The 18,162-nt window shown below is 39.4% G+C and overlaps 1 protein-coding gene across 15 annotated transcripts in view; it reads left to right on the plus strand.

Annotated features, from left to right (window-relative positions):
* The window catches only part of MRTFB (myocardin related transcription factor B), a 64,026-nt gene that overhangs the window by 10,298 nt on the left and 35,566 nt on the right, over nucleotides 1-18,162 (plus strand). For 8 of the 15 annotated variants that reach the window (XM_042864261.1, XM_042864276.1, XM_042864274.1 and 5 more), the window contains 3 exons: nucleotides 316-435; nucleotides 1,587-1,805; nucleotides 6,941-7,106. In XM_042864261.1, coding sequence (XP_042720195.1) covers nucleotides 6,953-7,106 — 154 coding nt within the window. In that variant the 5' untranslated portion in view covers nucleotides 316-435; nucleotides 1,587-1,805; nucleotides 6,941-6,952. Of the gene's footprint in view, nucleotides 1-315; nucleotides 436-1,132; nucleotides 1,210-1,586; nucleotides 1,806-6,940; nucleotides 7,107-16,783; nucleotides 17,130-18,162 lie in introns of those variants that run through there. The other 7 variants (XM_042864265.1, XM_042864270.1, XM_042864271.1 and 4 more) reach the window with 4 other exon arrangements.

An 18,162-nucleotide genomic window follows, 5' to 3' on the forward strand; every position in this document is an offset into this window, starting at 1 on the left:
GTACTGTTAGCTTCTGGGTCAGGTGACATAATTTGCTCTTTGACTCTGCTGTATCAGATGCAACTTGGAGAAGAAGTGAGTGAAGACTGAGGTGGAAAGAGATTCTCTTTCTGAAGCCATGAACCTAAATGATGAAACCTGGGTGCTCTTTTCCTTTAAGTGGCTTTTTAAAGTTTGCAGTGGACTTGGTAAAGCCCTCATTAATACTTCTAAGCCAATCAAAGTCATATTTGTCCAGTTCCAATAGCAGCTTTGGCTTAACTGGAGTAAGTAGTGTGAGAACTATATTGACTGTAGAATTCATTTTGACTCTAGGATAATGACGAGCACAGCAGAGAATAATTCAGTGAAAGTGCCGAAATTTTGTGCCACTGCCTCTTTCAGTTGAGAAAGATTGGCACTCATATCCGCACAGCCTGCATGCGATGAATCCAGGTACGTGGTGTACGGAGCTGTGGGTAACCAGAGCAACAGGGAAGTCTTCCAAATCGTCCAGTTGTAGATCGTCAGGCAGTTTGGTCTCATTAAGACGGCGGCACTATAAACATCATCTTGAGACTTCCACCACCTGCTTTAGTGATCTTTGGTGGTACTTCTGTTGTTACATCGGGCACCATAAACAGAATTGTTATAAAATAGATGAAACGTTGAACGTTGAAATGTTAATCTAGGTCTCTATTTTATTTCTAGTTAAAAGAAACAACATAGAGAAGATTAAACATTTCTATGAACTTTGCAAAGCAAAACCAGTCATTTGGGACACGTATATCTTCTGCCCTGCTTTTTGCTGGGATTATAGAGTGCTAAATGAGAGAACAGAAAGGAGAATTTTAGATGTTAGCATAAATCATATGAAGAAAGTATGATTAATAGCTGCTGCTTAGGATTTTCAGAGCAGTGAGTTTTTAATTTATGCATTATCACTTCCTGAATTTTTCTTTTGTTCCACTAATGGGTTAAACTGTACGAGTTCTAGTTTCAGAAATTAAGAACAAGTTGCCTGTTGCTGTGAGAGCTAATTGAGCGCACTGTTTGCGTTGTTCATACCTGAACGTAGCTGTGCTGGCACAAGTTAGCAGGCAATAAAAGCCCTGTGAAAAAGAATTTCTAAGCTGTCTTGAGGTTATGAACAGGGACTACTTCACCGGGTACCATCTGCCTGTGTGTGCTGAGCTGCAGTTCAGACATACTCATCCTGATGTTTGCAAGGTACCTTAAATTGAAGTTGCTAGTAAGCCTTAATTGTGCTACATTATTTTGAATTCATACCTAATTAGTATTTAATTTATTACTGAACATGAATAGTAATTGAATTTTGTCCTGTAATAGCTAACTGTATTTTTTAGAAGGTTACATCTTTGACACTCCACGTACAATGTTTTGTTAACCCTGTTAATGGTGTCTAGAAATAAAGAGAAGCAAAGTGTTTCTTTTTCAAGACATTTCATTTTACAGAAATCATTCTGTAACGTTCAGTTATGCTCATGAAGGAAGGTAGAAAGTAGCATGTTTTACAGGAAACAGTCCTGCAGTTCCTTCCTCTTTGACCTGAATCCTAATGCTTTCCTTGCTTTGTTCTGTTCAAGGGCTTGGTTTACAGTCACTGAAATAAACAGAATAGCACCTGCAGCTTAGTCATGAATGTGAACATCTTGAAGTAGCAAAGGAAACAAATGAAATCATGGAGAAGTTGTGCCTTTTCTGAAATGCCTTGGGTGTTCTACCAATACTCATTTTTAAAACTGAGCAACATTGCGGCTATTGAAGAAGCCTGAACGTGTTAAAGATCATGGACGAAGTTATTGGTAAAATTTAATTTCTGAACTGTCGGAGCTCCTATTAAAAAGCTTCTAAGATACGACGGCACTAAAATATCTAGCAGTTCTATGATGTGTTAGTATTATTAACTGTTTAACCTTGACTCTGGACTTAAGCTATCAAGTGCCTTAATAATACCAAAATGAACATTTATGGTTTGATTTGTTTAGGCGGTCAACTTCAACACCATTTATGTTTCCCTGCTGTAGGAAATCATGGACACAAGTGGCTCTAAAGCATTGCATGCTGCTACTTCAGCACACTATCCCAGATAAAAATCATTAATGCTCACTGATCAAACTGAAGTGACGTTTGAAAGTCTACCTGACCTCTGAAAGCTTATTACTGTTCCAGAGATCATTGCCCCCACTGCAGGTTTTTGAGGCATTGACAGGGAGATCCAAGAGCTTCGTGCACAGGACTTGCATAGGCTGGTCGGCTCACCTGCTGGATGTGGTGCTTGAGCTGTATTAAGAGCATCTTCTGTAGTGTTTTCTGACACATTACATAATAAATAAATAAACAAATAAAATCTGCAATTCTAGTATTCTTTCCATTGGTGATTCTGGTGTTTTACAAACTGATAGTTATATCATTCAAATTTCCTGAGTTTTACAAGTTGAGAAACTGAAACCTATGTGATTTGCCAGCATGATACTGTAATAAATTATGTACTGTAGCATCCCTGATGTCTAATCCGGTGTGACAAGAATTTCATATGACAGTATAGTGAAACTATGGTAAGATCAGCCAGTTGACTTGGCCTGTGTGAACACAGGCGATTCTGGAGGTTTTTGTCCAGCAGATTTTGTATATATCAAACTGGTTAACTGCCTAAGTATGCTACCAATTTCACTGGTTATGCTGAATAGAATACCAGCTCTGTGTCCCAAGTGGCAGAGAGGTATGCGTTTTCCCCTTTCTGAGGTTTTCCTAAGGAAATATCTCTTAGAGATAAAAATGATTTTTAAAAAAAGAAGCATTTGTCTTCAGCAGTTAAGAAAGATAGCAACCACCTACAATCTGTGAGGACACTTACATAAGAGTCATTTACTGCACATTAGTTCTTTCCCAGTACTGGCATACTGCTTCTGAGTAGTTGTCAGACAAATATGAACTGATGCCTTGCTTGCAGTGTTGGTTCATGTTTTGATAATCTACTCTGAAGGTTAAGTAGGAAAATAATTTTGTTCTATGATTCATTTTATTACTCTTACCTGTTTTGCCTGATTGCGTGTAAAAAAAACCCTCCGAACTTGAAATCCTTTTCAGCAGTTGCAGAGGAGTGGTTTTATTTTAATTACTCCAAATAAAATGGTATTGTATTTTAAAAACTTTGTAAGTAGGAAGGTTCTTCATACATAAGGGAATGCCAGTTCATATATCTTCCTAACCTTCAGGTGTGTCTGTTTGAAGTAGTGCTAACCTCTGAAGAAATAACCATTGACTTGTTTGTCAAATTAGCTCTGTATAAAATTATGCTTTCTCAGATGACACAGAATTATGTAGAATATTTTCACTTAGAGTAGTAAGATTTCCATTTAACAATATGGATGTTTTAGTGGAGTATTTTTACTATACATATTTCTTCATATTTGTGTTTGAGTTACATGTCATTGATACGCTTCTGTACCTTGGCCTGCTTAAAATCAAGGGCCACATAGGTAACGGTCAGCAGCTGTAAATGCAGATGGCAAATATGAAGTAATTCTTTGTAATTCTTTAGGACTGAGTAGTTTTTAAAGGGATGAGAAAGGGGAAGCAAATGTGTTTTCTTTAACTGTAATTAAATAGTACTACAATTGTACTATGGCACACAGAATTCTAAATCAGATCACAGTTTCTCACATTTACACATGATGACTGAATAAAGTATTCAGTGTACAGTGTTTGATTTCAAAGTAAGCGAACGTTTTCTCCTATTTTTTGTATTTCAACTGCTGCTCACCAGTCAATTGTATTACAAGTGCTGGAATGTATTTTGGCTTTTGAAAACTGAAGGTAGATGAGAGATGTCCTGCATAACTGATCTGGTTTCACAGTGCAGTAAGTGTTGTTGGCCGTAACTTCCAGCTGATGCCAAACAAGTTGTATGCATCTCCTCTAGCAGCTAAAATGAGCGTGCTGGAAACCAATGGTTTATCACCTCATAGGTAAATCAGTGTACAAAAGGCATTGGTTACATAGCTATCTCTTCCTAGTTCTTTTAAGTTTCATAATTACTTTGTCAGTCAGTAAGGAAAGCCCTACTGCCTAAGACAAATTGTTAATTTTGTGAAGGTTGCGTTTAGATGTTTTTCTTTTTAGAAAGTTGAACAGCTGATTTTGCCTAAGGTTTTAGTGGAACAAGAATGAAGTGTTAGATGCATTGCTTGTATCTTATTGCAAGTCTGCAATTTGTCTTCTTTTTGCTATAGTTTCAGTGTTCTGTTCACTGATTCAGCAGGCACAGATCTGAGCCCAGTTTTGATGATGTAGGTCATGGATTTTTTTGTATTGATACATCAGACATCTAGGATTAGATGATCCTTTGGGAAAATGGCTGGATGCCTAGCAGCCAATAGGTAAAATGTCTTCCAGCATCCTCTCAGCAGATGATTGAAAGAGGACCTTCTGCATGCAGTAGCTGTGTGTAACAACCTTCCCCAGTTCCGTCAGCCTTCACAGACAGCTTCTTGAGGAAATAGCAGGAATAACTTTCTGGCATCCACTGTGGTGCTTCAGTGTACACTTACCTTGAATGCCGCAGCCTGTTCCCAGTTTTCTTCACAGAGTCCCACTGCTGTGAAGCTCTACGAACAAATAAGTGGATGTCACTGTAGATTTATTTATTTATGAACACATTTATTTTTAGTGGTTAAAATGGCATACAATTCTTGCAAAGGTTTCTCAAAAAAAAATTAAGACAAATAATTTGTTTTGCTGGGAATTGGAACTTTCAGATTAGGGTTAGAGCTCTGAACTTTGTTTTAGAGGCTTCCTGATAACCTAGCCAATTTGGAGACTGTGTGAAAGCATCGTAACAACTGGGATTTCAGATCTATGGAGAGCAGTACTGCCCTGCGTTACAGCAGAGCAGCAGGACAGAACAGTCACAGGTAGCAGCAGCATGGGACGTTGTTTTTGAAGAGAGGGGATGCCGGGTCTCTGTTGACTTTCAGAGCTTAGTGAGACGAGTTGCTAAGCAGCAGGTAGCTGCTCTGAAATGGGAGCTGGGCTGGATGACCTCCACGAGGTCCCTCTGAGTTCAGTTTAGTCAGATTCAAGCTGTTTTTTTGTGTGAGAAATCGGTCTGGTTTGAGTTGCTATGCAGTGCTATGAGTGATGTCATTTAATGTGATTTATAATCGGTACTTGCCTTTCTCTTGGTTGAAGCTGGACAGCTGAGCCACATTTACACACAGTTCTGAAACCGAGATGAACAAATAGACAATGAATTGATTTGCCTCAGTGTTTTAGGACTGGTAAAATTTAAATTGATCTAAATTAAAGCAAGGTATTTTGTTACCTCTCGTGGAAAACAGTTTAGTCAAAAGCTAACATGCAGCTTAATAAATGTGAAACCTTTCATACATGAGAGTGTTTCTGTTAATTTTTATATGGAGTTAAGTTTGTGAGCACAGCTGATGTGGTTGGACCTCTTTGAAAAGTGATTCCAAGGTGTAACTCACAGCCAGTAAACTGGGGATAAAATGCTGTGATTACAAGCAGATAAGCAACTAAATTTTCACTTAAATTCTGCTCTGAAAAGAATTGCATGGTTAGTAATGAACTTAATTTGTGTGGGTGAGTGGGAGTTTGAGCAGAGCGTAATGTCAGTAAAACAAATGAGAGCTACGTAAATTGTGCTTCTAGAAGCTAAGAACAAAGAAAAAAATTGTGTAACACTGAGTTAATGTGTCTTAATTTAATGTGAAAGCACCAATTGGTAACTATGGAAAATAACAAAAAATATGCACTTAACCATCATAATTGTTCTACTGAAATATCAATCAAGCAGCGCTGGCTTACGTTTCTTACTTTTAAATTGGTGCTTTCAACAACATGATTCTTTTATCCCTTTCTATAGTGTAGGCCATTCTTTGATGGTCACTGAACATTTTTGTCATCTTCAATTTTTTGTAAATGTCAGGTAACACATGAGATGCTCTGACTGTGGTCACTGAACCACATGTTGTGTGCTGATGGTCACTAAATACATACTGCAGCATGGAAGCATTTATATTCAGCATACCAAAAGTCTGAACTTTAAATATGGGCAACAGCAGTGTTTCCTAAGAAAAAATGATTAAAAATAAAGAAATGGGACATTGATTTTGTTTTATGGTTCTCCATGAATTGTTATTTCATATTGATCATGTTTCCAGGAATCTGAGGGTGAACTGTATTGAAGTCCGTAGTGATTTTATTCAGGTTTCAGTGATAGAAGCTCTGTGAGCTTTGAAGAGCTTGTACCATGCTTCTGTATTCCTCACTGCAAACTAAGTACCACGTGAATGATAGACAGTAAAGAATGAATGGGGATGTTTGCTCCATTCTAGAGAGGACTTTCCAATGAGTGGCTAGTGTGAAACAGAATTAATTTGAAAAATTTCATGGCAACAAACTTTCCATGTTAGAGATTAACTAATCCTTGTGTGGTTCTGTGGCAGTATCAAGTCCTGGATCAATACCAAAGTTGATTATTAATGCTGACAAAAGTTTTGCACTGCTTCAAAAAAATTAAACGCTATTTGTACGTTGCCATACATTCATTCAGTATTTCCTAATAGAAGCTTCTGGAAAATAAAAATGGACATTTGACTGGTGACCCTGTGTCACAGGAGCTTGGGGACATCCATGTTAAGAACTAACAATGTAATTTTTCTGTCAGAGCCAGCAGGGAAACTCTGAACTGTTGAATTGCTTGTAAATACATTGCTTTAGTGCATTTTTCTTAAATCTGTGCTGGTTGTGGAAAAGCATTAGATGATGTAAGTATAATCTTAAAGCTGAATCCTCTGTGTCGAGGAACCGACCAAAGCTGGCAGTGGCACGTCTACATGATAGTTCTTTGTTCTTTCTTTATTAGTTTTATCAGCTTTTGTGTGATTAAATGATCGCTTGCTTTCCCTCTCTCCAGAGGTTTAACACAATGGATCACGTGGGGACAGCGGATGCTGAGGACGACCCTGGATCCCTGCCACGTCTCGCCCCCAGCCCTCACAGCGAAGCAGTGGCACACGAGTTTAAGGAGCTGTCCCTGCAGCCCAGCCAGTGCTTGCCTCCTCTCAATGAGCGCAAGAATGGTGAGTGCAACAGGAGCTGTTCTCCCTTTGCTCTGTTGTTTTCTCTGGGAATAATGATCTTTGTTTGCTCTCTTCAAATAACATCGACTGTTCTCACTTGCCTTTCCCAAACCACGTTCTGTGGAGTTAAAGTGCCCATAGTGTTTGCTTGTTACGGAATGTGCCTGGAACAATTTCACCCATCGTGGCGGATGAGAGCCTGACCTTAAAACTCCAACTGGAATACTTTGCTGAGGCACATAGAATGGAGGCAGTATACTTATAAATAATTTGTAAGCAATAGATAATGTACAAGAGAAGTATTAATTACCTGTTCTTGAGAGGAGTTTTATTATTATCAGACTAAAAAAAGGAATAATTCAGAACAGATTTTTCTGCAAAAATAATACTGAGTTGAAGTTTCACATAGTATCCTAGAAAGTTTAATTCACCACATAGTTTATGGAAGAACAATGAAAGAAAATAAGATTTACGTTTCAGAAGCCTTTCCAGTATCTCTCCGTTGTTGATGTTGGCATGGCAACTGAGAAAAAACGTGCTTCCACTGGTACAATAAGCACTGGGAAAAAATCTGAATCCGAATGTAGACTGCAAATCCAAATGTAAGACTGAATCCAAATGTAGGCTCATCTTTATTGGAAAGAAGGCAGGAACCTTTTGTTTGTGGTGTTTGTTTTCCCAGGCTAGTATCTTAAAATAATAAAGATTTGATTTTTTTAATATTAACTGTCAGTATTGGGAACATTGAAAGTATGTAAATGCCGTATTTGATTTTGAAGGGTTTCTTTAATGAGCATTGATAGCAGTAAGCTATTAATGAATTCAGTTGCAACAGTGTAAGCATTATCACATAAGAAGGCAGCGATCTGAATATCTCTGCTTTAAAGCAGAAAATATGATGTCCTCTTGCTAGGCTGTGTGTATCTCACGTAGCTAGGGATGTGTCCATGTCACAGCACTCTGTTTCACAAGCACAGCAGGGCTCTGTAATTTCACACAGGAGGCACCAAGCCTCCCATGGTGCTTTGCTTGCATCCCTCAGAACCATACTGAATTCCAAGCTAGAAAAACAAAATGATGGGAAAACGTGGCAGGGGAGAGACATAGGCTTAGCTTTTTTGGATATGGAATGAATACCACTTTGAACACTTGGGCTTGTGTTCTACAATTGCTTCCTTATTTTTGTCCATGTATGTAGGTCCTGATATAGAAAATACTGTGTTTTCTGGTATATTAATAAACTATTTTAAACTAAGGGAACTGCGACTTATTTATTAGTACTTTGTCTCTATATCCTTAAGAATTTTGTAATGTAGAAAAAAGATACGTAACTTTTTGTCATCTAATATTTGATATTAAATGGCTAATCTGTATGATTCAGGGATGTACTTTGAATCTAAAGTCAAACTTCACACATCTGAAGGCTGCTACCGACTTCATATTCATGAAATTAAACAGCAAAAATCCCTTCCGAGATGGCCAACTTCTGAAGTTCTTTTTATAAGTAATCTTGCTGAGTATGTAAAGCATGTATTTATCCTGCTCATGTAATGTCATTGTTCCATCATTGTTCTGCTTTTATGAATACAGAAAAATTGTCAAACAAGCAATGAAATAAGTTTTGATCCTAAACTTATCCACATTTGCTGTTTAGTACTTCATTTTTAGATCTTCTGTATCAGATGATTGTTTCTTTTCTCAGGCATCCCTCCTGTAACTCGAAAATACTCTTGTACTTTAATAAAGTAGGAAAATAATTTGTAGACAAGTTTTGTATTAACTTCAAATAGAAGCTGTTAGTTAGTTATTTTCCAAGGAAATATCAGAAGCAAGAGATTCTAATGCTTAGGGGCTCTGGCTTCTTGGAATAGCAGATTTTCATAAATAAGGGAAAGGGGGGGAATTAATAATTTGCAAGATTGCCTTTCATTCCTCTGTGCCATTTCTCTACGCCAGTTGGTTTATGAACAGTTACCCTTCATTATTTATCATAATTCCTCTTATTTAGTAAAACAACTTTGTAAGTATCAGGCCTCCCACAAAGGTTTTTATGTCCTCTATGAGGAAATTCAATTGTAGGAAGCTCACATAATGGGCCACGGCCTCACATCATTTAGGTTCTTTTATAAGACTAAGGCATTTTTTGTTTCCAAGGGAGTTTTTAGTAAAAAAAAAAAAAAAAAAAAGAATAGCAAATAGAACTGCAGAAAAGATTGAGAGTTCATATTATTGGAGAACTGTTTTGAGGAATAAAATCTCGCAGACATGGTAAAGAAGCATTTGATGGACACCAATACCATTTTCTACTCTTTGCTATTTTTTTGCTATTTCTCATGTTAATTTAATGTCCTGCCACAGAGAATACTCTTCCAGTAGTACTTAAATAACTCCCAAGTGTCCTGAAGAGGAGCATCCCGTTATGTTTCCTGCTGTTACGGGAAAGAAAGAGCTGACTGCCTCTGACTTTACACTGACTGGCTGTTGTTCCTGGAAGCAGTGGCCATTCTGCGTTCCTGTTATTTTCCTGAAGCAACAAGAAGAGCTGTGGGCACTGTGATCTTCCAGAGCACCGAAGCTATTGCTCGCCCATAATTTCAGGATTTAGTCACTTTGGTTAACGGGAAAATGTGAGCCTCGTTTTTCTAGAAGTTGTGAAAGTCAAAGTTAAAAAGAGTACAAGTAAAATTTGAATTTAATTTATTGATATTTAAGAAGCTTTAAAAATCAGTATCTAACTTTAAAAAATTAGTATTCTAACTTTTACCAAGACTGGATTTCTTCTGGGGTATTTTAACAAGTCAATATTTTACGAAGTCTAAGTATAAAAGGCTTCCATATACAAAAGTACAGTGGCATTCATTGAAAAACATGGAATATTTAAGGATTTCTGTCGAATATTTTCATGCAGGAAGCATTATACTTCCTGTGAGCTTCAGTAGTGATTCTTTAAACTTTCTGTTTACTTCTATGAGACGCTTGGATGCAGTCCAGTAGAAGACTGAATTATTTTAGTATTGTCTGCATAGCGTTCAGCTTTTATAAGTCAGGAGAGAAACTGCATTTCAAATTTGTTGTTAACAGGACAAGTGTGGAAGGCTCATGGTTTGGTTTTACGTGGAATTAATTCACAGCAGGGTAGGAGCAACGAATTTGCAGGCACATGGCAATAGCTGGAGATGTTATACTGAACTCCTTTTTTTTTACGCTTCCCTTGCCCCCAGAGATCTCAGTCATACAGCAGATCTGGCATAAGAGTTCAGGTGAGCGCTGCTCAGTATTCTTTGGTGCAAAGTATCATGGCACAAATTAACCTGCGCTGAAACTGGTGTTCTTTGAGTTGACAAAGGAACACTTAGATGTTCTGGCAACTCCGTTGAAGACATTGTAACTTCCAGCTGAGGATCAGTGACAAGTAGTTTGAGGGAAACAGCATTTTAAGCTTCTCCACCTAATTACTAGGTGCAGGAGTTTACTCTGTGAATAAAGACTAAAAGGCAGTTTATTTGAGGAGTGAGAGAAAGAGAAATGCAACAAAATATTCTCATCCAAAATATTCTCTCCAATCTTATCCTGTCAAGAAAGTGTGAAACGGAAATACCAACCAGTTACCATTTCATAGTATAATTGCAGGGAAATTAATAGGAATTTTCAAATTGATTTGCAAGATAAGGTTTAATGGTAGGGCTGAAATACTTCAGCTGAGTCATCTGTAAAGCAAACACTTCTGTTATTTGGGGTTAGAAGTACAAACTGCAGAACAATACCTGAACTTGTGTGCAGTAACTTCTCAGTGTATCTATTTGTGTGTTGTAACAAAGAATCCTCTTTCTGGGACATCATATGGTAGTCTTCTGGACTGTCCCAACTTTAAGGTTTCCCTTTTTCTTTTGACCAGCTGTTTTCAAGCTGACAGCCATGCACAGTACTGAATTATTAACAAAATGTCTTTGAGTTTCTCATTAGTCTGCATCTGCTTCTGGATAATCAGCAAATACATGCTCTGCATTGATTGTGTAAGCTAATTGCAATGAATTATCATGCCTTTTCTCTGGAGGCCAACTGTTGCTCAGCTTTCTAAAAGCAGCAAAAGCTACCTTTTCATTGGTTCTACTTTTCAAAGACAGTTCTGGTAGACTAACGGCAACCACTGGTGTATAGTGCAGGTCTGTCAGGTGAGCAATTGGACTGCTCACACAAATAAGGATTGGGAAGCAGACTGTCATAGTCTTAAAAGCTCCCGAAGAATACTTGTTTGTGTACACTTCACCTGTACTTGAATCTGCAAAGCTTCTCTGTGTCAAGCTGCTGTATGCTTAGGCAGGATGGTGGCTGGGGGAGGAAAAATGTGACACAGATGAGTCTCTTGTTTGGGAGCGAGAGGAAGAAAGTTGATGACTAGGTGTTGTTTAGCTGGATGGCCGTGGAGGAAGAATGACAAAAGTAGTAGGCATCATGGCACAGCTGAAGTACTTGTCAGAACAATATGCTGCTCACACACTGTACCGCACTTTCACAAGCCTGTGTCTGAGAGCCAGGAGGTGGCAAAGAGAGGGAAGGACAGGCTGTCTGCTGCTGACAGCAGGAGGGTGGATGGGGATGATGCTATGTGCTGCCTTCCAACCTGCTATTTCAGAGCCAGAGGGTGGGAATGGAGTGCACATGCAGATACCGTCAAAAAAAAACAGTACTGCAAGAGCAAAGCTTTCTGCATGCTGAATTAGTTATTTTCCAGCACTGGTAAGCAAGCCATTTTAACTGTTAGAGATGGAGGATCTCACCGTCACAAGCCATGCAGTCCTAGTTGTTTGAAGGTATCCATAGGAGGAGAAGTTCCTTGCTTCTGCATTTTACAGTGCCAGCAGTTCTGGCCCATTTCACCTGGTTCTGTGACTATGCCAGGGTGGAGGGACCTGTGCCCTGGGAAAGGAGGGTAGGGAAAAGACAGGGAGATGGACCTAAAAACAAAACAGCGGCAACGAGCTAAGGGAGAAAACTAATTTACCAAATATGATACCAGAATGTGAGATAGCACAATACAATACAATGTAATTGGAATTGAGGCTAATGATTGAGGCTACTAGGTTTTGATGGACAGTAAGTTACTGTTGTGCATCCACAGGTGAGAGCTTGGTTACACTCCTGTAATAAAATGTGTGTGCAATTGGATGGATCCCATACAGGCCATTGACTGTCCTTTACCACTTTGTAGGGCTGCTTCAGCAATTTATTTCGGTTGTAAATCACATTGGATCATGTGTGTGCACACGCTCTGTCCTCTGCATTGCTCCTCAGTTTTGCCCCATGTTGCTAATTGACATCTGCTTCTCAGAGCAAGTAAGACTCAGAGAGAAAAAAGAGTTCTGGGACAATTAACATTTTTAAGTAGAAGACAAGAATGTAAAACCATAGTAGAAGAAGTTAGTCCAAATAAATCAGTGCTGCATGAGAACAATGATATTCAGGAACCAAAGCTTTAAGGTATTCAAGGTTGGATGAGAATGACAGCTTCCTGTGGGACCACTACAGGACTTGGGGGCACGGTAATTACTATGAAGTTCCAAAAAAAAAAATCCAAATGGTGGATGTTGAATACTGCTAGAGGGGATGCAGGCGGTACTCAGAACCGAATGAAGTCTACATCACACTTAACCTAATTATATGGTTTAGATGAACTTAATGCACCAAGGGTTTGTGTTTTTTTTTTGACATCTAGAAGAGTCACGTGTGTACTTCTTATCTTACACTTACCTTATACTTCCTACTCTTATCTTCCACTCCTTCATTATGTAGCACTGGTAACACATGTTCTTGACATAGCTTAATGACTTCTAAACAAATTCTTAATCCTCTGTGCATTTAACCGATTTTGAGCTGCAAATTTTATACTAAGGAATCAAGTGAAATTTCACATATTCTCTGTGTGTTCATCCACATCAATTTTTCCCACTTTTTTGAGATCTATTTTTTTTCTCTCCTAACAGTACAGAGTAGGTTACTGTCCATAGAATTAAGAATTTTCTTGAGACAGCTGGGAGAGACAAAAGTAGAGGGAAGAGAGTAGTGGGAAGACTTGAGAACAGCAAATGGAAAACAGTTTGGATTGAAGTAAAAAACTGGAACAGAAAATAAAGTGTATTCTAAAAGATGGAGCTAGATAGAGTAATATACAAGTTGTATACGTACACACTAGAAGTGTATGTGTTTAGTATAGCGTATAGGTGGTGTGTGCAGTGTGTTCTGTAGAAGTACACAGAAGTGTAGCGTAAGGTAGAAGTGAAGACTGGCTGTCTGCAGAGGTTGTGGAATCCTGCGGAAGTGCCGAAAGCCCTGCTGGGCACAGTGCTGAGCTGCCTGCTCCGGCTGGCCGTGCTGGAGCACGGGCGTTGAACTAAAGGGTCTCAAGATGTCAGCTGTTACACCCAGGAGGGGAGTAAACTGTTCAGAAGGGCTGATAACAGCAGGACTAGGGGAAATGGTTTTAAGTTGAAGGAGGGAAGATTTAGGTTGGATGTTAGGGGGAAGTTCTTTACTAGGAGAGTGGTTAGGCCCTGGAACGGGCTGCCCAGGGAGGTTGTGGATGCCCCGTCCTTGGACGTGTTCAAGGCCAGGTTGGACGGGGTCCTGGGCAACCTGATCTGAATGTATATGTTTGGTGGCCCTGCTAGGCAGGAGGGTTGGAACTACATGATCCTTGAGGTCCCTTCCAACCCGGGTGATTCTGTGATTCTGTGATTCTGTGATTCTGTGATCTGTTCTGTGACTGGGCTCTTCCTTAGGTTTTAGTAGTCCGTGGAACATGCAGTGTGAATATTCTACTAAATAATCCTTCCTAAGAACACACAGAATGTTGTAATTAAAACATAGCTGTTTGCGTTTATTTTTGTGTGTATGTTTTCAGAAATGGCATCAATAGAAAAAACAAATGTCTCTGTGACCCTAATAAAATTTGAATGTTATCTGTTTGGAGAGAGCAAAATGAGTAGGTGCTGATTTCCCAGTAAGTCTGTCTTTGTCATTGGTAGTGCCAGTTCCCACAATCCTAACATTCCCAGGGCATCAGTCAGTGTCTACAAGGAACAATTTGCAAATGTTAAAGCATGTGAAAAGACGTACAGGCCAAAACTCAGAGCTCTCTAGGGACTGTGACCCCTCAGATGGAATATATTTTCACAGGCTACATGAAAGAATTCCAGCAGGGTCATTCCATTTGGTAAACTTCTAAACAAACGTTCTGTCATTTTAGTTTGATTTATAGATTTTCTTTTTAATTATCTGCTTATTGTGAAGAGATTAAGATGAGAGACGTGACCTTTGACGGACTCAATTTAAGGCATCTGGTATATATGAAGAAATTCTGATACAGGGATTGGCAATTGACTGATTACAGAAGATAGGGAAAGTATGTTTACTTTTAAAGAGATCTCCTGATCAAACTGCCTGACTCTGGCATCTTTTTTTCCTGGAATTCCGTGTGGATAACTACATGCATAGCTAGAAATTAATGTTAATTTTAACTTCCAGTGTGTAATTATTATGAATTGCTAGAATTAAATCCTAGCTGCCTGTGTTATTCTTGAAATGTTAGTGTGTGGTACAGCTGCTACAAGTAGTGTTATACAAAGAAAACTGGTGATGTACAGTAGTTACTATGTGAGCCCTTTGCAAATCACAGGTGGCATTCTCCTGGTGAATGCCCGAATATTGTCATTTAAAATGATATATTTGTGTGTGTGTGTATGTATGTATGTATGTATGTATGTATGCAGTTGAATGCATATTTTTTGCTTATATACCTTTACATTTTTATTTCTTTAGGTATATATATGGGTAAGGTAGAATGGTAGTATGTCTTTCATTTACGCTGTGAACAGTGCCAGCGTGTGTCGTCTCCTGTTTGGCATTCACTGGGAGAAGAGAAGTAGGACATGCAGACTTACAAATTTGAAATGACCTTGAAAAAGCTTGTCTTTTTTTTTATGGCAAGAGCAACTGAGGGAAGTGGTGACCCTAATTTGGATTTTGGTTTCTGTTACCACAGTAGGGTAAGATATTAGCAGTATTCCAAAAATTCCTGATTTTTTCATTTGACTTTTTGGAGAAAATAGAAGGAAACATTTGATGTTTTACGACCAAAAGAATGTGAAGACAAAAAGCTCAGTTAGAATCTTAAGGCTGTATTTAAGATGAGCCTAAATTCACCTCTGTTTGATGAATGTCGTATGTGTGCAAAGCAAAGAACTTACGCACTGGTACAAAAAAAAAGTCTTGCTTTGTTTCTACCTAACAAAGCAGGATAACAATCTGTTCTAAGTTGGAATTTTGTAAAAACAAACAGAGAAACCCTCAGTTACAGCTCAAGTTAACACATTTTTTCAGAGAAGTATAACAGGTATTGTTTACATGAATATTTTGGTCTGTGTACTCAGAGCACCGTTTTACTGTTTGAAGAAGTCACTGCACAGATGAAGTTATCCTAAGACAGTGTGAAGAACCCAGAAATTTAGAAGTGTCCATAAATGCAGGTTGTGTCTTCCTGCGCCCGGCGGAGGTGAGGCTGCCAGGTGGGGCCGGCGGCCCTCAGCACGGGGTGGCGGGTTGAGGCGATGAGCCGCGGTGTGGCACGGAGTGATGGCAGCGTGCAGGGAGATCCTAAGGGGCAAAGCCATGTTTCCCTATTGCATAGTTCTAAAATTCTACAGCAGGCGTCTGTTGTTGCATGTAGACTTGTTCCTACCTGATGCCGAGAGAGCGAAACAGTTTTTCTGAGGGGGGATGTCCTTTATAATTTCAGGGTGAAGGATTTAAAATACCAGGGAGGGATGTGGAAAGTTTCTATAACGACAGGGGATTCAGGCCAAAGGGAAGGGAATGTGCACCTTCTGGAGTTAACTTCGATGTGCTGCAGCTACTTAAAATTGCATATAGCTTATTTCTTCGAAGTACAAAATATATGCAATAATCTTCTTTTGCCTTATGGCGTGTGGCAGATCATTTGAGGGGGATCCCTTTCCCCAAAACCTTCCTGATTGACACTGAAGCTGATGACTCACCTAAGATGAATGTAAAGTGCTGGAGAGAATGGCAGATCAGGAGCCGTGGGAGGAAACGCTCCTGAAACTGCTGGGGATAACAAGAATTGTAATTAATGCAAAAAGTAAAATAATAGAATGCTCATTTCTCAGATAATGACAACAAGGAGTAGAAGCTCTCCTGTACAGCAAGGAAACGCATGGAAGCCATGAAATGCTCTTCTCACTTATTTCTGCTAGTTAAAGCCTCTGGAACAGGGTTGGGGCTGGGAATGTTCCTCGACATTTTTTTCAATTGCCAACAGGCAGCTCTGTTGCCTGATGAAAATTAGTAAGTAATGAATGTGCCAGTTGGGCAAAGACAAAGTATTGCTGCTGCCTGCAGCAGTGTGAGGAGCTGTGGGGGAAAGGGGTGGAAAGGGGAGAGTCCTCAGCAGTAGTTTGTCTTAGGTATCAGCAAATGCTGCTCCTTCAGCAACTGCTGGATTTATTTTTAACTGCTTGACTCATTCTTTGTCAGATGATTGACCGTCAAGCTGCATACTGAAACGCGACTGTGCAGAAGAAGCAAGCACAGCTAAAGGAGAGGGGGGAGGAGTGGTTTTCTGGGAAAAGAGGCGGGATTTGAGAGTTCGGCTTCACGGGCTCTGTGCTGTCATTTGAGTGAGTTACAGGCTCCAAAGCAGACTGAGCGTCTCACAGGTCAACGTAGACAGTGAAGGATGATGGCTGCTTTTGGCTGCAAAGAGATGTGACTGCTCAGTTCTTAGGAGAAAGAAACTGAAGCAGTGTTCGGGACAGCAGTGCACTGCTTGGTGACAAATTAATATTTTTTTCCTGTGCTGGATGTTGCCAGTCTAAAGGATTCTCACCATGATCGATAGCTGCAAGAAGCAGCAACAGGGCTTTTCTGAGATTTTACCTGCTGGAGATGTTAAGCCACTGAAGGAGAAGGAATGCCTTGAGGTGAACAGCCAGAGAAGTCTCAAGGAAGGTCAGTCTCTTACTGATTGGGGGACAGAAAATTCAGAAGAACCGTGCATTCTCATTTCACAAGTATTTCTGGGGTCGTACTGTATGTCGAGGAGTATCTTTGCACAACAAATTAGGTATTGTTTTCCCTCTAAAAGCTGAATTCAGAATTTAGTTGTTAAATAATGATCATCATAGCTTGACAGAAATTGTACCGTGAAGAAAAATGAGCGATCGCTCTCTTCAGAGTAATATGTAGTTCTGAATTCATGAAGAACTCTGAGATTTTCTGTAAATGTTGCACAAAACCCTCCAAAATGTCACTGAAATGAATATAATGAAATGGATATCATGAAATTTGACACTACTGATAACAAAAACCCACAGACTGTTAGTTCTGTATGTGCATTGCCACTGGTATTGCCAACACTGGTTTCCTCAGCTACTGTCTTTTTCTAGAATACCCTTCTTTTCCCCATTCTTGAATTAGATTACAGCCTGCTTTCCAGATGTCTGCTTTTGAAATTAATTCATATCTCCTTAAATGATTGTTATTACACTGTACATTAAATTAACACAACCCATAAGCATCGGTCTGTAAAATACGAATAGCTTGAGGATATTTGGAGCTTTATTCAAAGCTAACAAATGCTGCTATACGGTATTAATTTCAAGTAGTATTTGCTGGGCTGTGGCTACAGCACGGCTGAGGCATGGAAGCTGTCTCATTCCTTCTAGCAGGAGATATTCTTGTAGCTGGCCTGCATTAAGGGGGACTGGGAAGAGACCGCCTGAGGTCAGCTGGCAGCCCTGCAAGCGCCCTGAGCTGGTGCATGATAACTTTCCAGGCGCTGTGCAGTTCAAGACTCAGACTCAAACTTCATAATCCATCAGAAACAAGTTCTATTTTGTAGCAGACAGAGCTCCTTCCTCCCTTTTAGAGCACTCAGCCGTGGCTTTTGCTCCATGTATCATTGGGTTCTCTGGTGATACAGAGATTTCTTCTTAGTTCATATGACATGATTTATTTCTTCCTTTCCCCTTCCCACATGAGA

This window comes from Lagopus leucura, unplaced genomic scaffold, assembly GCF_019238085.1.
Source record: "Lagopus leucura isolate 7727_CA_CO unplaced genomic scaffold, USGS_WTPT01 Super-Scaffold_760, whole genome shotgun sequence".
Taxonomy (NCBI): domain Eukaryota; kingdom Metazoa; phylum Chordata; class Aves; order Galliformes; family Phasianidae; genus Lagopus; species Lagopus leucura.